The sequence below is a fragment of the Hyperolius riggenbachi genome, chromosome 3 (genome assembly GCF_040937935.1).
Source record: "Hyperolius riggenbachi isolate aHypRig1 chromosome 3, aHypRig1.pri, whole genome shotgun sequence".
Lineage (NCBI taxonomy): Eukaryota > Metazoa > Chordata > Amphibia > Anura > Hyperoliidae > Hyperolius > Hyperolius riggenbachi.
In genome coordinates, this window is record NC_090648.1 from 409,841,684 (window position 1) to 409,868,771 (window position 27,088).

General features: G+C 41.3%; 1 protein-coding gene across 4 annotated transcripts in view; it reads right to left on the reverse strand.

Moving 5' to 3' along the window:
- The window catches only part of ACSL6 (acyl-CoA synthetase long chain family member 6), a 316,002-nt gene that overhangs the window by 114,030 nt on the left and 174,884 nt on the right, over positions 1-27,088 (reverse strand). For all 4 annotated transcript variants that reach the window (XM_068277434.1, XM_068277435.1, XM_068277436.1 and 1 more), the window contains 6 exons: positions 25,016-25,236; positions 18,390-18,504; positions 11,391-11,455; positions 6,711-6,812; positions 6,525-6,624; positions 3,036-3,214 (listed from right to left, as the gene is read on the reverse strand). In XM_068277434.1, coding sequence (XP_068133535.1) covers positions 3,036-3,214; positions 6,525-6,624; positions 6,711-6,812; positions 11,391-11,455; positions 18,390-18,504; positions 25,016-25,236 — 782 coding nt within the window. The remainder of the gene's footprint in view (positions 1-3,035; positions 3,215-6,524; positions 6,625-6,710; positions 6,813-11,390; positions 11,456-18,389; positions 18,505-25,015; positions 25,237-27,088) is intronic.

Consider the following 27,088-nt stretch of genomic DNA (forward strand, 5'->3'; position numbering starts at 1 on the left):
TTATCACATACTGGTTATGATTAACTACTTAATGTTCCTGTGGCAGTATACTGTATTTACATGTGTATATATATATATATATAATACATGAATAATTACCTTAGGGACTCAACTTTTTTTTAATATGTATGTCATGAGGGTATATTACTGTTACTTTTACTATTAAGGGCTTATAATTATTGACGGATGCAAAACTGAAAAAATACACCCTTATTTCCAAATAAAATACTGTTGCCATACATTGTGATAAGGACATAATTTAAATGGTGTAATAGCTGGGACAAATGGGCAAATTAAATACGTATAAAAATATTAATACAAAAAACTAAATATAAATAAAAAAGTAAAATACAAATAAAAACTGAGAAATAATGATTTTTTTATTATTATTATGCCAATTAAAATGCATTTAGAATAAAATAATTCGTAGCAAAATGTACCACCTAAAGAAAGCCTAATTGGTGGCAAAAAAACACCCAAGATATAGATCATTATGTTGTGATAAGTAGTGATATAGTTATAGGCGAATGAAAGGGAGAAGTGCTGCCAGGTGAAAATTGCTCTAGTCCATAAGGGGTAAAAACCCATAATGGTTAACTAGTTATAATAGGCTTGCAGTTGTTCTTGACAGGTACAACTATGATGAGAAACAGATGTTCATTGCTGTTAAGGAGCTAATGAATGGCATGCAAAATAAAGCCAATGTGATAATATCACATTTATATCACTGGATGAAGTTGGACACAGGCAAGTAGAAAGGAGCATACTTTTTGACCGTGAAAAGGTAACGCGTCATAAAAATTACCTGACTAGTCTAGCAATACTATGACATTGCAGCTAGCCTGGGATGTATGCAAGTATATCCTCTTGGACCCCCAAAAAGGAGAAATAAAAGGTTGTGCTTCCCCATTTGGACGTCAACTAACTCTCGCCCTGACTATTTAACAATTTGAGGTCAGAACCTCCATATGCAGATAAAGACTTGGCAGAAGCTCAGGGCAGAACATCTCCAACAAGTTAAGACCCTCAATAAGAAATCCAAGATCTTTTTGGGTACACAACCTCAATCTTAGGTTATTTTTAGGCATCATAATATGCCCATTTCTATTTTTTTATCACACTGTCATTTATATGTCTCTGTCAAAGCACATGCTTATTTACAACAAAAAACAAAAGTCTTCACACTTTGTGAAGTCTGGCACAGGAAGAAGCCAGCTTCTGGGCTACGAGCTAGTTTAGAAGTAGCATAATCAACATTGGCTAATTAAAGGCACAGACTAACCAGCAAGCTCATGGTGACCCAGAACTCATTTGAGTGTGTAAGGGACTACAATGGTCCTAAAAGCCCCCTTACTAAGATGTTAAGAAAAACAAAAATTTGCTTTCCTAAAACAGAAAGAATTTGCGATAATTCAGGTTGGAGTGAGCTCGAGATGTCTCCCAGAGCACCACTGCTGAATATATGCAAATTAACCATTGTACCCTTAGAAGCTAAACACACCTCCAGAACCGCTGGAATGCAATGATGTGTCAGCTTGTTAAATTGTACAGAGCCATAATAATCCAACATGCATACAGACTGTTTCGGATTGTTTGATCCTCATCAGTGCATGGCATGGATTAATTTGGCTCTATGGAGTAGGGCTTGTAAACCGAGAGGTACAGACTAACCAGCAAGCTCATGGTGACCCAGAACTCATTGGAGTGTGTAAGGGACTACAATGGTCCTAAAAGCCCCCTTACTAAGATGTTAAGAAAAACAAAAATTTGCTTTCCTAAAACAGAAAGAATTTGCGATAATTCAGGTTGGAGTGAGCTCGAGATGTCTCCCAGAGCACCACTGCTGAATATATGCAAATTAACCATTGTACCCTTAGAAGCTAAACACACCTCCAGAACCGCTGGAATGCAATGATGTGTCAGCTTGTTAAATTGTACAGAGTCTTGTAAACCGAGAGGTACTAATGAGGATCAAACAATCCGAAACAGTCTGTATGCATGTTGGATTATTATGGCTCTGTACAATTTAACAATGGTTAATTTGCATATATTCAGCAGTGGTGCTCTGGGAGACATCTCGAGCTCACTCCAACCTGAATTATCGCAAATTCTTTCTGTTTTAGGAAAGCAAATTTTTGTGTTTCTAATTAAAGGCAAAGCACTTATACATAGACAAATACAAACTCTGCAATTAAGTTTATACACAGGTCCAGGGGCATGACAATAGACGCTGTAAGGGATGCAGCCACAGGGGAGCCCAGAAGCAGCGGGGGCCCCGTGGGGGAAGAAGTTCCTTTTTCCTGTCCTGAGAGACTGACAACTAAGGGCAAGGAGAGAAAAAGCTTTCTGCTCTCTGCACAATTGTTCTAATGACTACATCTGCTCAGCCACTGATAAGGAATCATAAATGTTTTTCAGACAAAGATTTGTAGACCGTCCCTATTAAGTGTTCGGAGGGACTTGTGTACAGTGCTTTTCTACCCCCAGCCTTTCTACCACTCCTCAAATGCTGGGTCCTGTAGTGATGTTTGAGGAGTCCGGTCACAGAGAGAAAAACCTGTGCAGAAAGCGGGGGTTGGGTAGGGGATTGGCAGTAGGGGGCCCCATCCAAAGTTTTGCATGGGGCCCAGTAATTTCTAGTTACGCCCCTGCACAGGTCTATAAAAACATGGGTGCTTAAAGTGTCAGTGTTGCCCCAGGCTCTTTTAGCCGGGTGCTCCACCTGGCTAATTTTGGTGAGCACCGGCTGTCATCAGTTTGCCTCTTCATCCTCTTCTAATGATGTAAGTATGGTTGTGCCAGCTCTGCATTCTCCCACTGTTCCCCACCCGGCTACTTTTTCATGCCACCCAGCTGAAAAAAATTTCTAGGGAGAACACCGAACTGAAATAATAGCACAATACCATACCTACTTATATACTTCAGTTTACATTACATTTACAAAAAAATTTGAAAAATGCAGAGCCAGGGCTACAAGCACACTTTATTCTGTATTTACATAGAACAAATGTACAAAAAATGTAACGAAATGTCACCTCCAACTCATGCATGGTCTGAATGGACACAGAACACTTCCTCCCTCTCTCCACCAACTCCTGATCCAAGGGGTCCATAAGGACAACAGACTTCAGTCCTGGGGTCTCCCCCCTTTCCACATGTTCTAGAAGGAGTCTGGCTTTCTCTGGTTTGTCACATATTACTGTTGAAATGTCAGCTGCAAAAATTAAATCTTTTTTGGTCAAATGTTCAAAATTACATTTAAAATTTGTAACAGCAGATTTATCAGTAAAGGTGCACAGGGAATCGGGACATAAGTGAAGCAGTTACAAGAAACAAACAATCAGAGTTTAGCTGGTTGAAACAAAGATTCTGATTGGCTAGTTACACTGGGTGACTTCTTCACTTATCTCAGATATCTCATACATATAATCAGAGGTTGTGGAGTACTGGTTGCGAAATCTACTGACGAGCTGTATGGTAGTGACCTCCTATACACATCCTATACAATAAAATGCAAGTGTCCCTGCGTCATCAACTGAATGGTTGTGTGTCCCTGGCTTTTTTGTACTGAGCATGTGCACAGCCAGGGCAGTTAGGACACTGGGCCGGATCTGACAGTTTGCTGTGTGTGGTTCACAGAGGTTCTCATTGCATTGTGGGGACAGCTTTTTCCAACTGCCAAGCAAGCAGCTCCCTGTGTGCATATACTTCAGACAGTGGTGGGGAACAAGCAAGCGGGACGCGTATGTGCGCACATTGCGGGGAGTAGCGGCTGTGACCTAGCGCCAGTTTTTTAACAAGCGGGCCTTTTTACTAGTATTGTATAAAAACTTTAAGTGACTGACTTTAAGTGACTTCTGTAGAAGAAGTGCTGGGAGTTCGTTGTATTGCATTCTGTAAAGTTGTTTTATTGAGAAGGTGTGACGTTACCTCTTTAGTAGGGATAATCAATAATATGCAAATACTTCAGAATTTATGCACATGTATACAAATATATGCAGCTTGAAAATGGACCAATCAAGTCCCAACCAGGTTTAAATGGATCGGTCCATTTTCAAGCCGGACAACTCGGCAGTATTTGCATCTCATTGATCATCCCTACTTTTTAGATGTACATACGAGGGCTATTGTCCGCTGGGATCGAGGACTCAATCCATCAGGCAAAAGTTTGGGGCCAGAAAGGGAGGCAGAACAACACAGACAGCACAAAAAAGTTAGTGCATATTCAAGGGCCAGTAAAATATAATTTTAAGTATGCTTTGAAGGGAGTCTGAAGGAAAAAAAAACAGATACTGAAGGAGAGGGCAGGCTTTGGATCTTATAGAGCCTTCCTGTTCCTCTCCTGGTCCACGCATTCCACCGCTGGCTGCCCCGTCCCTGATGGGTCGGAGACCGCTCTCTGCTGCTGCGGAAGGCTTTGGAAGTCTTCGGGAGCCCAAGTGCTCTGGAAGACGGGCTGCTCCATACTGCGCATGCACGCTCTCTTGCGCATGCGCAGTACGGAGCCGCCCGACTTCTGCAGCACTCGTGCTCTGAAGACTTCCGAAGCCTCCTGCGGCGGGCGATTTGAATGAATGAGCCTGCAGTGTAACAAAGTATCTGTTTTTTTGTTTTTGTTTTTACATTATTATTATCACTTCAGATTCACTTTAAATTAATATCTCTATCAGTTAGTCTCAAATTAATGCAGTTGATATAGTACAGCAGGCACAAAAGCTGGACTGATTTAATGTGTTTAAAATGTGTCCAAAACTGATAAAAAAAAACTGGCAGGATCGGAAAAGTACATCTTTTATGTGTGAACCAAGCCATAGAAAACTATCACAAAATTGGCAGGACTGCATCACAAATGGACAGGTTTATGTGTGAACCATGTCATAGAAACTCATGCAAAACTGAAGCCAATTGTCAAAAACTGACAGGACAGGACTGGACACCTTAATGTGCGACCCCAGCCTTACTTTGAGAGAAATCAACATTTTATAAGTGTGTATTTACTAATTGTATTATTTTTTTTAGTTCTCTATGTTCTATATATATTCTATATTGTCTTAGCCCATGGAGTGTGCAATGATATAAATGTTTAGGTATTTTATACTGTGAAATGTGAATAAAGGCAAAAAAAAGTTATGGTTCTTTCTAATGAATATTTGCACTGTCTAATTTATTAGATGTTTAAATAAAAAGCATTTTTATACGAACAAATGACATGACTTATAATAATTCATACCTTCCCTTATACTCAACTTATCCCCTTAAAACTCACAGAGACCTATCCAAGTAAGCTTTATACTACCTACAGTGACAGCAACTATACTGCGTGACAGTAACATAGTAAAAAATAAAGTAATTCATAGTGCATTTTACTCTGGGAGAAATGTACATTTAATCTGTATTATTTTATTAGTGGTACTTTACACAATTCCAAAGTAAATATTTATAGCATAACAGTTTATAAATTATTAGTATTCAGGTTTATATTAATAGACATAATTTGCATACTTTATTTAGGTATTTTGCAGAAAAATTGGGTAGAAGACAGAACAGGCACTGCAGCAGTCTAGCAGCACTTGGCAAGCAGCATTGTTAGCAAGCAATCATGACTGACATTCAGAGGCAACAGACAGGGTGGTTATATGCCAGGATAAGCGTGCTCAAGCCAGAAAGTATACAGATGTCAATCATGCAAAAGGAAGACACTGCGTTCGGCGTTCGGGTGTGCGCAGTAGCCTCTGAAGACGCTCAAGTAGCGAAACGGTCGTTAGGCAACCCCACTGCCCCCACGTTACCCCACAGCCATCAACAGAAGGGTAGGCAATTTTATGTGTGTGATTTACGCTTTGCATACTTGAAGTTTATCAGCCGGATGGAATAAAGCTGTTTTTTATGCTTTGAATCTTGCAAGTGCCAGCCTGCTTTCTTCCTTCTGCATTATTTAGGTATTTTAACACTGGTATCTATCTTATAGCCAGGGCCGTTTAATGTAGCAGACTTTACAGGTGCCTGGAGCGCCATCCCCACCAAAGGCACCAACGTCGCCAACTGATACTACATATTTTTCATTCATCATTTTCTCCTCAGCTTCCTGCAATGCATGACGTGCACATGCTCATCATCAGTCCAGTTGAGTTCCCCGCCCTCCATATACCCCCCACTCTGCCTCCGGCTAATAGAGACAGAGACAAAGCTCTGCTCGATCACTTTATATGATTTTTAAATTGTGGTGCATTCAGTATAGTAGAAAATTATCTGGTAGTAATGAATACTCTGTACCACATCTGTACCACATTTAATATCAATACACTGTACTTGCTTCTGGTTTATAACATATTGCTGTAATATCTGTTGAGCTTTACTGTATATATGTATTATGCACCTAATGAAAACCACAAATAAAAGGGATTTTAAAAATATATGGTTGATTACTCTTGCAAAATAATGACGCACAGAGTGTGGATAACTTAATAGCATTTCAAAACTAGACACCTTCAGTTTTATCAAGTGTACACAAAATAAACTCTTACCTGTGTTAATAATATAACGGATTGCACCACGGCCCAGAGTATCATATAGCGGAACAACTACCATGGAATATGTGTAGCAGGCGAGCTCAGAGATGATCCACTGAAAGACAGACATGTCACATTCTTTTCCAGGCTGTAGTATGATATGCAGAGTATACTGACATACTGTAACATGCTGTGTATTACCTCTGGGCGATTCTGTGCAAATACTCCAATAAACTGATCTGTTGAAGCCTCACATCCCTGATGTAGTAGTCCTGAGCCTAACAATTCTGCACGCGTTGTCACCTGCCATATGAGGCAAACAGAACATGGTTAACAGTAGCTGCAATTTCTTTTACCTGAGACACAATACCAATTATGTATGTAGAAAAACAGGATTTATCCTGGTTTATCATGGGAAGAACAATTAAACCAATGTTAAATAAATAGTTTTGGATGGGGTGAAGTTGTCAGCAACTGGAGACAGAGAAAATTATTAAAAAATTGAGGGATTCTTAAAGGGGCCCTGAGCAGTGCCGAAAACAACCTTTAACCCCATTTAGATGGTCTGTTTGAATTAAGGCATCTTAATGACATGTATTTATGCTTGAAAAAAATATCTGTTTTCCCTTTTGATGTTGCATGTATATAAGCTGTCTGTACCACCAGCCTGCAAACTAACAGGATATAAGCCAGACGAAGGCTGAAAGGCTGAAAGCTTGCTTATTTTTATTCATTTTTAGTTAGCCAATAAATAGTATCATCCTGATTTAAAACGCCTTGAAAATTAAAAGATTACCGGGCCAGGCGTTGGGCTGGCTCTTCCTGGTTCCTGACGCTTGTCGTCATCACTCACTGAGTATCACGCATGCTCAGTGGGAAGTTAGACATTATTTTCCTGAAATATCTCCGCTTCCGCACCTCCTACACTCCTGAAATTTTCAGGGTAGGGAGGGGAAACCCCCAATCTAGCTCTGTGCCGAATTGCAGCCCCCGAGCTCCACTGGTTCCCGAGACTGATTACAGCAAACCTATCTCGGGAATCAACGTAGCTCAAGGGCTGCAATTCGACACAGAGCTAGATCGGGGGCTCCCCTCCCTAGCCTGAAAATTTCGGGAGTGTACGTGCTGCGGAAGCAGAGATATTTAGGACGCTTTACGTGGCTGCACAATTTAATGGGGCCCAGGCTCCTACTGTGCATGCGGGGCTGCCCAATCTGCGGGGCTGCCCATTCTGTCACTACTCCGGCCCGACGCCCGTCCCGGGTGTCGCCGGTAACGGGGGCCGGCGGAGGCACACGGAGAGGAGCCAGGAGGACGCCGGGGGACATGTGAAATGATGAGATAGACATGTGTATGTACAGTGCCTAGCTCATAAATAACTATGCTGTGTTCCTTTTTTTTCTTTCTCTGCTTGAAAGAGCTAATCATCCGGTATGTAAGAGTCAGGACTGGGTCAGACTACAGTGTGACCCTCAAAGATAAGAAATTACATCTATAAAACACGTTCCTAGCAGAAAATGGCTTCTGAGAGCAGGAAAGAGTTAAAAAGGATGAATAGTTCATAGATTTTAGCTCTGGCATACTTCAATTAATGTGTCATTAAGCAAAAACAATAAAACAATAAAAACAAAAGTCATTTTTAGGAGACGGAGGATAGATACCATTGCTTATTTAATTTCACCTCGGGTGTCCTTTAACACTGAGAACAGGTGATTAACTATTAAGCTAAATGTTTAGCTAAATCCTACTTATCCTTTGACACGGGGCCTAACGTCTCATCATTTATCTTGCGTATTTTTCTTTTCTTTTTTGCATATCTTTACAGCACTTAGCAATGAAAAATGTGCAGAACATGTTTGGCCCTATGCAACTGCAGTAATATTCTTCTTTCCTGACACCACATGAATTACCAGTGACTCTCTGTCAATGTCTGTAGGATGTAGCTGCAACAGTTAGCAGAGAACAACTGTAAAAGCATCTTCGCTTGGACCACTGAGAATCCTCCTAGACATTAGTCTGTCCAAATGCTTCGCCCTATACAGTTATCACCTACAGAAGGAAGTCAAGGAGAAGGCACCATGCAGGCTTTTCCTGCAAATACAGAGCAGACCCTGTCCACAGGAGGGAGGTATAAATAAGTAATGGCACTGTGCAGAGAAAGAAGCACCCACTCCTCTGGCTGCTCTAAATTTATGTGACTGACTTTTCTGAAGCATATTTCTCTAGCTGAATCAAATTTGAAAATGATGTGAGTACTGAGCAATGGTCCCCTATTCACCTTTGCTAACAAATGAGAGATCTGGGAATGTGAACTAGAGCTTTAACCACTTGTAGGCTTTCACCCCCCTAGTGACCAGGCTATTTTTTTACAAATTAGGCCACTGCAGCAAATTTTTGCCATTGAAAATCCTATTTTTGATTTGAAAACATTTTTGTGACAAATCATATGGAAAATGTGAAAAATCTGTATTTTTACCGTGAAAACGTGCAAAATAATAATTTTAACCAGGAACATCCGATGAAACTATATATTTTTACCATAACATTTTTTCCACGAAAATGCTAAACATCTGTATTTTTACCATAAAAATTTGTGGAAAATTTTCACTGGAATTTCTGCTTGAGAACCAAATTTTACATTATTTGTCGCAAAAATGAATGCGAAAAGAATATTGGCATTTTCGCTCATCACTGCCTGTAACCACCAATTTGGGAGAAAGCTACAAACTCGCCTAAGAAGAGGTAAGAGTCTTGATTCCTTAGAGCAGGGCTTTTCAACCTGTGCTAAGCGTACCATTGGTTGTACTTTGCTGTGTACCAGGTGCAGGGGTGTAGCAATAGGGATGCAGCTGCAGGTGGGCCCTTAGGGGAGATGTCTGAGAAGGAGGCCCTAGCTCTGGGGACCTCCAGGGTCATTTTTAGGGGAAGAGAGGGGCGCAGTGCAGGAAGGGCAGGTACAAACAGCAGCAGGGAGGGTGGCCCTCCTCCCTCCTCCCTTACCTCAGGCTACCATCAGTGCTCCCCACCTCCAGCAATGACAGCTGGGGAGGGCCCATCCAAAGTTTTGCAGGGGGGCCCAGTGATTTCTAGTTACGCCCCTGGCCAGTTGGTACACATCAGGTTTGCCTGCCACTTTATTGGCTGCCTGCCACTTGTCCTAGTCACATCCTGCGCCCACAAAGTTCCGTTCCCCCTTGCTCGCTTCTCACTGTGCTGCCCTGCGGCATACTTCAGACCTCAGAGCAGTAGTAAAAAGACAGCCAGGAGAACAATGCACAGTGACTGTGTGTATACAGGAAGTGACATCACTGCTCACTTCCTGTATTTGAAGTATACGCGCCATCACTGTGCACCATTCGCCTGGTTTCACTTAACTGTGGCCAGGTTACCACTGATCTCAGGTGTGAACAATTCCGCATGGCAGCACAGACTAGAGAGGAGTAAGCAAGGGGGAACAGAATTTTGTGGTGAGTCACTGCCCAACTCTCTTGTGGTTGGGTGAGGCTACCTATATTGAAGCAGGGGGAAGAGGAACTGGAAAGGCTAACTATATTGGCCAATAATGGCAATCTGTAAACTAGCAATCTAATTTTAATCCTTTTCCCCATGCCCCACCAATGCCTCCTTCTATTACCCTCCCATATGCCCCCCTTTACTCAAAGTGTACCTGTAAGAAAAAAGGGCCCCTGGGGGTAGTTACCTTGGGCGGGGGAAGTCTCTGAATCCCAAAGAGGCTTCCTCCTCAGAGGGCACCCAGGGCAGAGACCCCCCCAAAGATCTCCTTGTTGGCGTGTGCACATGTGCAGTAGCTCTCCACTCAAGCTCTGGTGGAAACAGCCGAGCCTGATTGGGGCTCTATTGTGCAGGCACACTGGTGGTACCGCAATACTATGCAGGCACACTGATGGTACTTGAACATTTTCAGGTTATAGAAGTGGTACAATTAGGAAAAGGGTTGAAAAGCTCTGCCTAAGAGCCTTCCGGGTCTTCTCTACATCCCCTCATTCCAGTGTCCAAAATACTTGGAGACACAAGTACTTCAGAGGAGACCCGAAGACGCAGCTGATGGGAGATTTGATCGAAGCTCGGTGGTGGAAAGAGGGGATACAGAGGACAGGAAGGCTCTAGGGCATACATGTCAAAATCTAGCCCGAGGGACAAATCGGGCCCTCGGAGCCATAAGATTTGGCCTTCAGGTGGTTTCCTCACTTTGCATTATGTTTGGCCCACTCTAGACCACCAGACATCTGGGAATTGTATAGAGGAGGGAGGGAGGGACTCTAAACATCAGGGAACTGTATAGGGGATGTTTGGGGGGCTATTAGACACCAGGGAACTTTATAAGGGAGAGCAGTGGCCACTAGATATTGAGGCCGGCCCGCAACTTGATGCCAGAGCTCCATTTCGGCCTACATTGTATTTGAGTTCGACACACCTGCTCTAGGGGATCTATAGACTTCCCTCTTCCTAGGTGAGTTGTGTAACTTCCCTTCTGTCCTTTAACAAGAAGCTTCAACTCAAGCTTTTTTAACAACTGTTTTTATTATTACTATTATTATTATTATTATTATTACTTCACATAGATTGGGGAGGTGATATAACCTCTTTCAGATATTTTCTTGATAGACTTAGGACAGAAACTAATGAGAAGTCACCCCAGACACCAGAGATTCTAATGCACTCCCATTTTATAAAAATAAGTGTTATTAGGGGTCTAATTTCTTTTTGTATAATTATAAAGGACATGATGACTAGTATATTTTTTTCTTGTGGACTGTCATCTGTTCACTAGCTTGTTAGTAAAGTATAGTTTACCAAAAAGAAATGAGCAGTTGCACAAATCAGATTAAATAACAGTAAATAATAAATACCAATTCTAACCTCTTTATATGACAACCACTGATAAGGCTGATTCGGTTTCCTGGATCCTAAACACGGACCATTTTCTATAACCGCAAAGAAATGGTTTGCATAGTCAGTATAAGGACACATATGAAAACATTGTTAGAGTACACATACACACACTGTTTTATTTGTTGTTCACTTTTAAATCAGGCAATTCTAGTCATAAACTTTCAAAAGCAGATGCTAAAAATGTTGGATCAAATGAAAACCTTGTTAGTGGTTACAGTAAAGAAGCAGTTCACCACTTTTGGAGAAAAGAATGAATATGAATCCTGTTGATTACTCAGATTACTCAGTCATAAACTTTCAAAAGCAGATGCTAAAAATGTTGGATCAAATGAAAACCTTGTTAGTGGTTACAGTAAAGAAGCAGTTCACCACTTTTGGAGAAAAGAATGAATATGAATCCTGTTGATTACTCAGAAAGACATCTGTCAACAATCCATCTTTCTTCTCATCTCTATAATAAGAACCTGCCAGTGTGGCTCTTCCTTGCATTTTTACATTCCATTTGTACCCAAGTGTATACATGTGTCCTGCAATGCCCCTCCTCTGCTATTAGCAATCTGTCTGGATCGCTCATTGTCCCCATGCCTTTTGGATTTGTCCGACTGAACTAGAACTCACTATTATCAAAGCTAACTTCAACGCTCTGTTCCCAAATTTTGGAGGATTGCTGAGATCCTAGCTTGGACCATTTCCCTGAAAAGCTCTGTAACCCATGAGCCTCCCATCCCCACAAACTTGCATTTGTAGAAAGTATTTTCTGTACTGGCTCCTTCCAGAGCCTGCCTTTCACTAGGTTGGATTCCGCCAACCACCACTGAAGATACTCCGTCACTGTCTTTGGAATGGCTACTCTGAACTCCAATGTTTGTGGCCTGCCATCTCAATTGTCCAGAATGAATTTCTAAAGTTTCCCGAGATGCTCCACCACCATTGCTGATGACATAAGCCCCACTACCGGGGACTCGACTTGGAGAAATGGACTGGTTTCCTGCTGTAAGGACCGTACAGCCAAGTTTAACTTTGGAACCTTTTCCAGTGGGATAAATAACATATGAATTATAAGCAACGTGAAGACACGTATTATTCCAATTAGAAAGCATTGGAATGTGCCAATAGAGCTGGACTACAGTTAAGAAAAGTGCAAATCCATCCCTATAAACTGTCGCAAATTAAGAAGTGCTTATTAGCAGTTCTACAAATAGTGCAGCAGTGCAAACTAGGCATGATTTGTGAAGGGCTCCTCCCTGCTGCCAGGTGTCCTGTGAAGCTGTTCTGTGCTTAACCCTTCCAGTGCTGGGCGTTGATGCAAAACAGCAGATGTATTGGTTACCTGGAAAACAGCAATTTCCCTCACACTGCACTGTCTGAGAAACCTTCCTAACTCCTACTATTTAAGAAGAAATCTAGACTATTTACTGATTTGTTAACCACTTTACCCCACGCCCGTACGAATTTCTCCGTCCCTTTTTCCATCCTTTCACCCCCAGGGACGGAGAAATCCCGCCGCTGCCCGCGCTTCCGCTCACTCTAGCGCGCACTCCCACTCGTAAACACGCCGCTCGCCCGGAGATCAATGAACGGGAAAATCCATTCCCGTTCGTTGATCTAAGCCCCGCAATGATCCGCTGCGTATCCGATAGGCAGCGCGATCATTGTGAAAAAAAAAAACGTTACCAGCCTCCTAGTACGTCCTCCAAGCGTCCGGAAGGACGATTGGAGGTCGCATTAAAAAAAAGTTACTGTTGCCATCTTGTGGCCAAATAGTAAAACTACACCCTAAAGCATTTTTAACATACAAATACATTACTTATCCACAATAAATTAACTCATTACCTCCCACACTCCCCATTTTTTTTTGTAATTAAAAAAAAATTTACAATTAAAAAAAATACATAAATAGTTACCTTAGGGACTGAACTTTTTAAATAATTATGTCAGGAGGGTACAACACTGTTACTTTATAAAATAAGGGCTTGTAATTAGGGATGGACGCAAAACTGAAAAAAATGCACCTTTATTTCCAAATAAAATATTGGCGCCAAACATTGTGATAGGGACATAATTTAAACGGTTTTATAACAAATGGGCAAATACATTCCATGGGTTTTAATTACAGTAGCATGCATTATTTAAAAACTATAATGGCCGAAAACTGAAAAATAATGAATTTTATCCCATTAAAACATATTTAGAATAAAATAATTCTTGGCATAATGTCCCACCTAAAGAAAGCCTAATTGGTGGTGGAAAAAACAAGATATAGTTCATTTTACTGTGATAAGTAATGATAAAGTTATAGACGAATGAATGGAAGGAGCGCTGAAAGGTGAAAATTGCTCTGGTGCTCAAGGGGTAAAACCCCTCAGTGGTGAAGTGGTTAATATGTCTGAGACAATTCTGCATGGATTTCTAAAAACCTACCAATCAGTCATACATATGTTCCCGATGATCTATTTGAAAAAAAGTAAAGATTTCTTATTGGAAAGTGTGTTTCGACTACTGATTGGGATGAAGTTCAATCGTAGGTTAAAGTTTCTCTTTAAATGCAGAAGAGGCAGGGCTTAGCCCAACTTTCTAAAGAGAGTCAGTATTTATATAAAAGGTAATTCAAGGTAATTCATGCAGGTACAACTAGATGTCTTCATTGAATGAACTTAAGCCCCATCTACACGATACGATTCTTTGTGCGATTCGATTACGATTCTATTTACGATCCGATTAAATACGACATGTCCGATCGGGATTCGATTCAATACAATTCGATTTACCATTGTACAATGGCAAATCGAATTGAATCGAATCGAATCCCGATCGGACATGTCGGATTTAATCAGATTGTAAATAGAATCGTAATCGAATCGCACCAAGAATTGTATCGTGTAGATTGGGCTTTATATCTATTTAAAGTAGTGGATTTATGCTAATAATATATTTACATTATGTAAACAGAGGATGTCTTTATTAAAGAAAACTAGCATTACATCATCTACTTTTGACAACTGTATACAGGTCCTTCTCAAAAAATTAACATATTGTGATAAAGTTCATTATTTTCTGTAATGTACCGATAAACATTAGACTTTCATATATTTTAGATTCATTACACACAACTGAAGTAGTTCAAGCCTTTTATTGTTTTAATATCGATGATTTTGGCATACAGCTCATGAAAACCCAAAATTCCTATCTCAAAAAATTAGCATATAATGAAAAGGTTCTCTAAACGAGCTATTAACCTAATCATCTGAATCAACTAATTAACTCTAAACACCTGCAAAAGATTCCTGAGGCTGTTAAAAACTCCCAGAGTGGTTCATTACTCAAAGCCGCAATCATCGGTAAGACTGCCGACCTGACTGTTGTCCAGAAGGCCATCATTGACACCCTCAAGCAAGTGGGTAAGACACAGAAAGAAATTTCCCAGAGTGCTGTATCAAGGCACCTCAGTGGGAAGTCTGTGGGAAGGAAAAAGTGTGGCAGAAAACGCTGCACAACGAGAAGAGGTGACCGGACCCTGAGGAAGTTTGTGGAGAAGGAGAGATTCCAGACCTTGGGGGACCTGTGGAAGCAGTGGACTGAGTCTGGATTAGAAACATCCAGAGCCACCATGTACAGGTGTGTGCAGGAAATGGGCTACAGGTGCCGCATTCCCCAGGTCAAGCCACTTTTGAACCAGAAACAGCAGCAGAAGCGCCTGACCTGGGCTACAGAGAAGCAACACTGGACTGTTGCTCAGTGGTCCAAAGTACTTTTTTTCGGATGAAAGCAATTTTTGCATGTCATTCGGAAATCAAGGTGCCAGAGTCTGGAGGAAGACTGGGGAGGGGGAAATGCCAAAATGTGTGAAGTCCAGTGTCAAGTACCCACAGTCAGTGATGGTTTGAGGTGCCATGTCAGCTGCTGGTGTTGGTCCACTGTGTTTTATCAAGGGCAGGGTCAATGCAGCTAGCTATCAGGAGATTTTGGAGCACTTCATGCTTCCATCTGCTGAAAAGCTTTATGGAGATGAAGATTTCATTTTTCAGCACGACCTGGCACCTGCTCACAGTGCCAAAACCACTGGTAAATGGTTTACTGACCATGGTATTACTGTGCTCAATTGGCCTGCCACTCTCCTGACCTGAACCCCATAGAGAATCTGTGGGATATTGTGAAGAGAAAGTTGAGAGACGCAAGACCCAACACTCTGGATGAGCTTAAGGCCGCTATCGAAGCATCCTGGGCCTCCATAACACCTGAGCAGTGCCACAGGCTGATTGCCTCCATGCCACGCCGCATTGAAGCAGTCATTTCTGCAAAAGGATTCCCGACCAAGTATTGAGTGCATAACTGAACATAATTATTTGAAGGTTGACTTTTTTTGTTTTAAAAACACTTGTCTTTTATTGGTCGGATGAAATATGCTAATTTTTTTATAGGAATTTTGGGTTTTCATGAGCTGTATGCCAAAATCATCAATATTAAAACAATAAAAGGCTTGAACTACTTTAGTTGTGTGTAATGAATCTAAAATATATGAAAGTCTAATGTTTATCAGTACATTACAGAAAATAATGAACTTGATCACAATATACTAATTTTTTGAGAAGGACCTGTACATTTAAAAGGATTATTTATACTCCAGCATTCTCAATCCGCTAAAACCAAAGCTCAGAATTCCAAGAACCTTTCCCCAGTAAAGCTTCTGATGGAAGCTGTAGTAAATTTAAACCCACCAGATTTAAAATCATTCTGCTCTTCCATAAAGGTAGTGGATAAAGACTCTATGAACCTGGGTGAAGTTTCCTTTTATGTCAGATAAAAATTTAAAGCAGGAGGATTAGCCATACTATGGCAGGGAAAAAACACATATAAGTAGATAAATACTTGATCTACTTACATAACACATATATTGCACTGTCCACATTTTGATTTCAATGAATTTTATATAGTAAATGAAGATAATTCTGTTCCTGGTGGGAACCATGTCTTTTGCCCACAGTTTGAGGCTAAATATTGATGTAATTTCTTCCCTTAACTTTTTTTTTCTTTTCTCCTCCAATCCATGAGTCACCTCAGCCTTGCTTGTAAACACAAGTGAGCAGAGGATCGTGTTTCAGCTAGGCAGGGAAATAAAGGGAAGGAGAGGGATATATAATACATAAAAAGAACCCCCAGCATGCAAGTGAATGGCAATGGCTATTAAAGGGCCAGTGCTCCTAAGGTATGCGGATAACACACCTGAAACAAGCATGCAGCGAATCCAGTCTGACTTCAGTCAGAGCACCTGATCTGCATGCTTGTTCAGGGGCTGTGGCTAAGAGTATTAGAGACACAGGATCAACAGGAGAGTCAGGCAACTGTATTATTTTAAAAGGAAAAATCCATATCCTTCTCAGTTTAGGTTCCCTTTAAGAAGCTAAGGGTTGGATTGGACAGAAATTATTTTAGGGGAATATTTTTCCTTTTAAAGAATGCATAAGGCAAATAAAATAAAATAAGATTTACTTATCTGGGGCTTCCTCCAGCCCCTAGAAGCCTATGTGTCCCTCGCCACAGCTCCGCTCAGTCTAAGCCAGGTTCCCGGGGTCCTCTCCGTAGCGGCTGCAGACCTGGCCAGGTCAGTGGCTTCTGCACATGTGCGAATGCTTGACCGTGTCACTCGTAGCCATGCTCCTGTGGCTGGAAGTGTTATGCATAGGTGCAGAAGTACTACACCTGCGCAGAATGCTCCCAGCAACGAGAGTGCATGAGCAAGTGTGGCACATATTTTTATTTGCTTCATATATCCTGTAAGAAAATTTTGCATATACGTATTATGTTGGCTCCAGTCAATAGTAGATAATAAAAAAGTAGTTACAAATTTAACGTGTAAGAGTTTAGGATCAAAGTCCCCATCCCTTAAACCTTTGTATTCAGTGAAAAGGGATTGACTACTTTTGCCCATGTACGTCAATCATAGTTTTAGAACATGAATTAAAATAAATCAATAAGTCAATAAAAGAACAAACAAACAAAAAACAAAACAGAAAGTGAGTAACTCCTACATCATCACTCATCATGTGCACATGCTTTAAGTTTTAAGTATCCCTCAGACATCCATGAAGAGATGACCTCTTATTTTCCCACATATCCTATTTAGCCTCACTCTAACCCCACCCAGCAAGTAGTCACTTCCCAAAGGAGGAGAAGGAGAAGTAACAAATAATTTACTACTCAGTCCCACTAATTTGATTGCTATTTGATGGATTCTGCCATAAATACCAACGTGTGCCTTCCTATGTCAAAATGATAGAGATAAACTGGTGAGACAAGGGATGGGGATTTTTTTGGCATGTGTCTGCACCTAATCAAAATGCAGGAAAAATTACTGTTCCTTTCATTCCTTCTCATAATTTTTGCCCAACTTTGCTTGACCAACAGCCAGCCAAAATTTCTTACAAAAATAAGCCTAAAGATTTTGAATTATGTGAGCACTGCATGCAAACAGCGCATAAAGACACCCAATATTCTTTTATGGTGGCCACTTATGATCCAATCTTTTTCATCCAATCTTACCATGTCTATGTAATATAAGGTAACTGCCTGAAGTATCCATTCAGTATATTCACTCAATTTACCCTTATACTACATAGATTTGGTAAGATTGGATGAAAAAGATTGGATCATTAGTGGCCACCTTTAGTCAATAAACAACCAATTTTCGTTAAGCCAATAAGCCAATAAACAAAAGAACAATTTTCAACCACTCTTCACGTTGCTTCCAAACATATACTGAATGATATACTTAATATGTTTGAAGCAGAATGCACAGCTCACTTCAAAGTAAATACATTTAGCAAGATATATATCAGTTGAGAGATTTGATTTGGTTCCCACAGTGCAGAGCATGGTTGTACAATAATGTAACATGAATTCATTAAAGAGAATGAAATATGAAAACACACAGAAAAAGAACATTTTAACAAGCTTTCATATTTGTCTTACCAGATATGTTCCGTCCTCTCTGAAATACTTCATACATTGTCCTGGCATCATCATAGTAGTGTGTAAGCAGCTTTGGACTATCTCCGAGTACAGAATGACGAGCACCATCACCTTCCTACAGCACAAAATATTTGGTGTAAAGCTTCATTAATGTATTCAGTTTTGTGTTCTTAGTTTAAATGATATGCAAACATGGGTAGCTATGCACCTTCTGCTGGGATCTTAGTTTAAATGATAAGCGTATTTATAAAATACACAATCTAAATCAGTTGTCATCGTTCCCCCTCCTAAGGCTCCCATAATGGCCCTTGTATATGCTGCAATTTGATACAAGTCTGAAGGTACAGGTGGTATTTATAGAGTAAATAGCATTCAAATCAAACCAAATCAAAGATAGCTTTATTGGCATGACCAAGATTCATTACAGGTATTGCCAAAGCAAGGGGAAAAGGGGGACATGGGAGGGGATGGGGTTGGGGGACAGTGGCTAAGCAGTCTGTGGACATTTTTTAGGTTTACAGTTCCGTTATGCTCCATTATGCATTCTGTTGGCTGGGGATGCCAGGGTTTGAAAATAGCAGCATTATAGACATTGGGCCCTATTTAATTCGCTTTTTCTCCTAGGTGATATTTTCACATCTTATCAATAAAATGCCCTTTAAGCCACAAGCAAGCAAGAAAATACTCTTTCTCATGGATCTTTTTATTGTTATTTGCAAATATACCAACTATGGCCTTAATTCTCAAAGCTTTACCGCATTCAGTAATGCAAAACAACCCACTGATTTTACCAAACATCTAATTCTTGAAGCATGTTAACGCATGAAAAAGTAAAACTACAGACCAGTGAGGTAAATTACTGACTTAATAAAACAAGTAAAAATGGTCTGTCTTTAAGACCAGCTCTGAGCTGTTGGTAACTACATCTCAGCCATGTGGTAAACTATGAGAAGCAAAGGAGCCAGATAATAGGAGGAGCCATCCTGTCTGATTCTTCACCCTATTGGTTCCGTTGCACTCCCAGGCAGGACATCTGTAGGTTAACAAATTGTCCAGGCAGCCTGTTTGATGATCAGCTGGATTGTCATTGGGAGGCAGGAGGGGGATAGGGTTGCTGTTCCCACCTTGCTGATCCTGGGTGATAAGGTGGCGCTGGGGCTAGGGAATCGCTGCAAAGTAAAGGCCATGGCTGCTGGAAATAATCTGGGCTAAGTGCGGCTACTGCCTCCTGCCAGGCGCTGACTCCGCTGTGTGGCCTTTACCCTACAGCGATCCCCGACACCCAGCTTAGCCTCATCAGCAAGGATCCGCAAAGTGAGAATGGCAACACTCCCTCTCACTTTCCAAACAGATTGTTCAGGAATTAGTAGTACTAGCGCCCCATCACACAAAAGTTTTCAGAATGGCAAGGAAAAAAAAAAACCTGAAATACCGAATGTGGTATTTCTTTGCTTGTTTTTTTTTTTTTTCTTTTTAACCGAATGGCTTTTCAGAATTGAGGCTTATGTCACTGAAACAATGCTGCAGCAGTCTGCCACAAATTGTTATACGCAGGCCCATCTGCCATTGCCCTGAAAGCAAAAATTAATTAGTAGTGACCTCACATAGTCTCAGACCAGGTGGCTGGACATGCCAGTATTAGTGGAAGTGCAGCTGTGCAGTGCGCTGGATGTTCTCCGTGACTCTCAGTGACTTAAAGAGAACCAGAGACGAAGCACCCTCATGTATTTTACTACATTTATCAGTGGGAACATGACAGTAAACACCTACCCTGCTTTTAGTTTCATCCTTCTCTGCTCAATCTGCCTGTTTTCAGCACTGATAAGAAGAATCCCTGACTAAGCATTCAGTCTAGATTTGACCTGGAATCATTATAGCAGTCAGTATTCTGTGTAGTCTTTTCAAGCCAGTCCCCTCCTGGCTCAGCTTTCCTGCTTTGCATACTCAGAGCTCTGATGACATGGGAGGGGCTGCTCTGCTGAGAAAGAAGCTCTGAAACAACAGACAAGTGTGGCTGCTGTGTGATCTGTGTGCACTGTGCAGTTATCATTATTATCTGTGCAGTTTCATTCCTATGAGAGACACTTCCTACAGGCAACCACACAGTACACCAGAATAATAAAGCTCAAAGCACACAGATGAAAGGCTGCAGTAGCAGCCCTGCTTGTCTATAGTTTCATTGGGCCTACACAGCACATCCAGAACAGCTCATAACCCGGAAGCAGAAGGGATATGAGCCGGCGGCTATATTGGATTTTTCCTGGAGCAATAATGGATAACACTCAAAAAGGCACAACTGAGCGGCAAAATTATCAGGTAGAGCATTTATTCTTTACAAGCTATCGACTGATATGTTTATTTTGTGTGAAACGTTCATCTTTGGTTCCCTTTAAAGAGAATCTGTATTGATAAAATCGCACAAAAGTAAACATACCAGTGTGTTAGGGGACATCTCCTATTACCCTCTGTCACAATTTCGCCGCTCCTCGCCGCATTAAAAGTGGTTAAAAACATTTTTAAAAAGTTTGATTATAAACAAACAAAATGGCCACCAAAACAGGAAGTAGATTGATGTACAATATGTCCACACATAGAAAATACATTCATACACAAGCAGGCTGTATACACCCTTCCTTTGAATCTCAAGAGATCATTTGTGTGTTTCTTTCCCTCCTGCAGCTATCTTCCACTGAAGTGTCAGGCTGTTTCTTCCTGCAGAGTGCAAACAGCTCTGCCTGTATGTAAGTATGTGTATGTGAAAGCCCAGCCAGCTCAGAGGAGGATGTATCCAGCTTGTAAAAGATAAGAGAGAAGAGAGAAGGTTCCCTAATCTAAATAATACACAGGCAGTGTGCAGAGAGGGGCCTGGAGGGGGGAGATGCATCACAGAACCACAACACTGAAGAACTTGGCAGCCTTCCAGACACAGGCCGACAAGTCTGACAAGAGAGAGATACATTGATTTATTACAGAGATGGTGATAGTAGAACGTGCTGCAGTAAGCCAGAACACATTAGAATAGCTTTTGGAACTTGTAGGATGATAAAAAACAGGATGCAATTTTTGTTACGGAGTCTCTTTAAAGACTTATTGTTAGTATTTCACTGTCAAAACCAGGCCAAAACTATATGTTACCCTAGAAAAGATGCCTGGTTTCAACTGTCGTCTTTCATTTGCTGACCATAATGAAACCACAGTTATAACACTCTCCTGCAGAGTAAAGGACAGAATATTTAGTCTACTACATATGCCTATTTTATGCTGCCACTGTCCATCAAGGGTTAAAAGTACAACTTTTTAGCCCTGTTAAAGCTAAAAACAAATCCCAGAACTTGGCTAGTGCTGACTAGTCTTCGCCTTCAGTTCACATTTTCTGTGTAGATTGTTTGTGCAGCCTTATCTTTGCAGACCCTGCAGCATTCAGAAATGAAGCTAGGACCATTGAGCATCTTCTATTTCCAGCCATGCTAGCTCACCAGAGACCTATGTTGGGTGGTGTAGCATAGATAAGGCCATACAACCACTACACATTTTTGTATCTTATAAACTAATAGTTCAGACTTGTGTTTATAATGCTAATGATGTGGAACATATACTTTGTAATACACACAGTTTTATGCATTACACAATATATACAGTGGGTTGCGAAAGTTTGGGCAACCTTGTTAACCGTCATGATTTTCCTGTATAAATTGTTGGTTGCTGCGATAAAAAATGTCAGTTAAATAGATCATATAGGAGACACACACAGTGAAATTTGAGAAGTTAAATTAAGTTTATTGGATTTACAGAAAGTGCACAATAATTGTTTAAATAAAATTAGGCAGGTGCATACATCTGGGCACTTTTGTCATTTTATTGATTCCAAAACCTTTAGAACTAATTATTGGAACTCAAATTGGCTTGGTAAGCTCAGTGACCCCTGACCTACATACACAGATGAATCCAATTATGAGAAAGCGTATTTAAGGGTGTCAATTGACAATTTCCCTCCTCTTAATTTTCTCTCAATAGCAGCAACATGGGGGTCTCAAAAAAACTCTCAAATGAACTTAAGACAAAGATTGTTCAACATCATGATTTAGGGGAAGGATACAGAAAGCTGTCCCAGAGATTTCAGCTGTCTGTTTCCACACTTAGGAACATTTTGAGGAAATGGAAGACCACAGGCTCAGTTCAAGTTAAGGCTCGAAGTGGCAGACCAAGATAAATCTTGGATAGACAGAAGCGATGAATGGTGAGAACAGTCAGAGTCAACCCACAGACCAGCACCAAAGATCTACAACATCATCTTGCTGCCGATGGAGTCACTGTGCATCGTTCAACTATTCGGTGCACTTTACACAAGGAGATGCTGGATGCGAGTGTGCTTCAGAGGAAGCCCTTTCTCCGCCCACAGCACAAACAGAGCCGCTTGAGGCATGCTAAAGCACATTTTGCCAAGCCAGCTTCATTTTGGAATAAGGTGCTGTGGACTGATGAAACTAAAATCGAGTTATTTGGGCATAACAAGGGGCGTTATGCATGGAGGAAAAACAACACAGCATTCCAAGAAAAAAACCTGCTACCTACAGTAAAATATGGTGGTGGTTCTATCATGCTTTGGGGCTGTGTGGCCAGTGCAGGGACTGAGAATCTTGTCAAAGTTGAGGGATGCACGGATTCCACTCAGTATCAGCAGATTCTGGAGACCAATGTTCAGGAATCAGTGACAAAGCTCAAGCTGCACCGGAGCTGGATCTTTAAACAAGACAACGACCCTAAACACCACTCAAAATCCACAAAGGCATTCATTCAGAGGAACAAGTACAACGTTCTGGAATGGCCATCTTAGTCCCAAGACCTGAATATAATTGAAAATGTGTGGTGTGAGTTAAAGAGAGCTGTCTATGCTCGGAAGCCATCAAACCTGAATGAACTAGAGATGTTTTGTAAAGAGGAATGGTCCAAAAGACCTTCAACCAGAATCCAGACTCTCATTGGAACCTACAGGAAGCGTTTAGAGTCAGTAATTTCTGCAAAAGGAGGATCTACAAAACATTGATTTCATTTCTTTTTTGTGGTGCCCAAATTTATGCACCTGCTAATTTTGTTTAAACAATTATTGTGCACTTTCTGTAAATCCAATAAACTTCATTTCACTTCTCAAATATCACTGTGTGTGTCTCCTATATGATATATTTAACTGACATTTTTTATCGTAACAACCAATGATTTGTACATGAAAATCATGAAGATTAACCAGGTTGCCCAAACTTTTGCATCCCACTGTATATATATAGTATTTTTTTTTCAGGCTGACTTACACTCTAAATGTTAGATGTTGTTGGGCTGGACTAAATAACAACCTGTGCAGGGTGATGCTGAAAATGACATCTTGCTACTAAGGTTATTTGACATTTTATAAACATCCTAAAACGTTAAACAACCATAGTAACTAGATGTCATAACTGGCATCTAGCATACATTACCTTGTCCCGGCGATCGCTCCTTCACTTCCTAGTTCGTTTGCAGGAGTCCTGCAGCCAGCCAATCACCATGCGGGGACTTAAGCCGCATGGTGATTGGCTGGATCCAGGACTAATGCAAACTAACTAGGAAGTGATGGAGCGATGGCCAGGATAAGGTAATGTATCACTGCCTAACACTCTCGCCCCCCCCCCCCCCCGACCCTTGTTGCCTAACACTAGGCCACGCTACCTCGGACTCCCGCTGCCTAACACTCTCCCCATAACCATCGCTGCCTAACACTATCCCCCTGCCTGAGTGTGTACAAGACGTGATTAGCGGCAAGGAGGTTAAATTATGGAGCCTGCTATTTATGGGTGCTAGGCGCCCGCTGTTTATTGGGCTCCATATTTTAACTTCCTTGCCGCTAATCGTGGCTTGTACTATTGCAGCCCATGCGCCATATTTTAACCTGATAATGGAAAGTACCGTTTTACATAGCTGTTCAATGCAGCACCATTTTTATACATCGGCGCTGTGCCCCATTTTTATCTGATGGGCTCTTGGTCTTGTAACTGACATTTCCAAAAGGATTTTTTCTTTGAAAAACTACATCAAATGTGAAAATCAAGTGTGCAATTGCATAGCCTCCTGCTTACCTTCACTAACCATGACAATTGTTTGGGGGGGGGAGGGGGGGGTATTTGAACTAAGGCTTTAACTTTAGCATGAGTTTAAGCAAAGAGCCTGTTGACAGTACATATAAGGATAGTAAAATTGTCTTCTTGGCGTCAAAGAAAACATCATCATTTGATTTGGCATTGAAATATTCATTGATCACTTATTCAATAAATTAGCGCAAGTACAGATCAGAAGAGTATGTGCAGTCTGATATGAGTAAGCACTGAAGAGTGTGAAAAGTGTTGGAACTGATTCTCTTATCTATACATGCACTGATTTATTGAATAGATTTCCTTAGTCAGCACCTACAGTGTGCAGATCGATAATTCCTGTCTGTGGATTGGGTTAGCGGACCTTGACTGGCGCACTTAGAGCTGTGTGAACACAATTTGGATGACCATGTGAGTAGAGCGGCTTTCTTTCTCAACCAAAATATTTATGACAAACCCTAATGAGTCGTACATTTAGAAAATGTTATTTTCAGAGAATATAATTACCTCAAGTTCTTGTGACTGCAAGAGGAGGTTGCATGGTGGTTTGACAGCTTTGGGTCGACTAGCAAGCCAGTATGCAATTACTGCAGCGAAGGCACCTAATCCCACTAACGTGGCTGCTGGCACACTGCGGAAGAATTGATTGAAGTCATCGAACTCGAGTTGCTTCAGACTTCGCAAGATCTCTTGTGCCTGCATCTTGTCAAGTATAGAAATGGCAAACTCTGCAAGAATAATGCAAAAAAAAAGGGTAAGTATCCGCACACCAAGTCAAATTGTAACAGAGAGTGTTGTTCCTCCATCTCCCCCAAGCATAGGTAGCCAGAGAGTGCCCCACCCCCCAGGTCAGCCAGCAACTCCCCAGTAGGTAGTCAAAGAGCCCCCTTCACACCACTATAGTGTAGCCAAAGACGCCCCCATTATAGTTAGCCAGAGAGTGTCCTGTCCCCCACAGCATAGATAGCCAGGAAATGCCCCCCCCCCCCTTCAGTATAGGTAGCCAAGGAGAGTGCCCCATCCCCATGGAGAGTATGCAAAAGAGGGATGAAAAGCTCAGTAACAGGAAATGTGGGCGCCCGTGGCTAATGTACGATTTGGGCGCCGCCAGAGGCACTAGTGCAAATATTGGTTTTACTATTGTCATTACCGCTGTTAATATTTTTCATTTGATGCCCAGTTTACAATGATATTTATCGTCTTCAGCCGGTGCCCATTTTTCTCGTGCCTCTATTTCATGCGTGGGAAAAACTCACCTCCCAAGGATCCGGCAGACACATGTGACCTGTCTTCTTTTGTCAAACCAATCAATGACGGATCAATATATCAATCAGATCAAAAGTATAATCTACCATGAAAACTGATCATGTGTATTAGTCTTAATTGTCAGAAGTGGGTGCCATCTAAGCCAGGTGCCTTAACTACCCTGATTTTATTGAAACATGCCTGCACACCTTCTTGTATTAGGCAACTGATGTTAAAAATTCTGAGACAATGGCAGGGGCGTAGCAATAGGGGTTGCAGAGGTTGCCACCGCATCAGGGCCCTTGGGCCAGAGGGGCCCCCAATGGGCCCTCCCTCAACTACAGTATTAGCTCTCTATTGGTCCTGTGCTCATAATAATCACTTCTATAGATACTTTAAATAGTGGTAATCATTAACAAACTGTTCCCCATCCTCTTCTTGCACCTCTGACAGTGTAGTTGCCATTGGCAGGTTTTGGTGTGCCATATCAATTGTTATGTCTAGAGTGCTGGGGGGGCCCCATTCTAAAACTTGCATCGGGGCCCACAGCTCCTTAGCTACGCCACTGGACAATGGTATTTCCTTGGCAAAAACAGAAGCCAATCATGCATTTAAAATCTCAGGTCCAATTCATTCCCACACAACTGAGTTCCCTGCCTGATCTTTTAGAAGCCCTATATTCTTAGTCTTCATTCTTTTATGATTTATGTTTGTAAAACTTTTTGTGACATGACTTAATATCACTAGCGATTGTTTATCAGCTTCCAGTTTTGCAAGGCTCATTACCCTTTTACAGTTTTTATTACACTTCTTGTATTTCTTTAACATAGACACAGTCCCCTTATGCGTTAGAGTCCAAAATGCCTTTCTATAACACTGAGAGTAAGTTCACATTGAACCCATTGTGATGTGCAAGCGGCATATTGAAACATATTTTAAATATTTTATGTCTTCTGGCAACACATGGTACTTTATGGTGATTCATTTGTAATGTGGGTATAACGTGTGTATTGCATGGACAGAGACAAAGTAAATGCTCAGACCAAGAAGCACCTGACAAATATGGCTGTAAGGATTCTCAGCATATTCAAAAGCCCAAACTGCTTATTACGATCTAGCAGTGCAGGAGGAGGTGGGAGCTGCAGCAGGAGAAGTGTGTGATGTACATTTGCATAATTTTGTGCTGAGTGGAGCTTTGTACCACACTGAGCACTACAAAGCTAGGAGCAGTAGTATCCATGTTAATTAGATTTCAGTTGGAATCAGTTTGGTGGCCTTTAGGGCTAATTCACACTGGCAGTCTGCATCACGCATTGCTATAGAGTATATTGACCG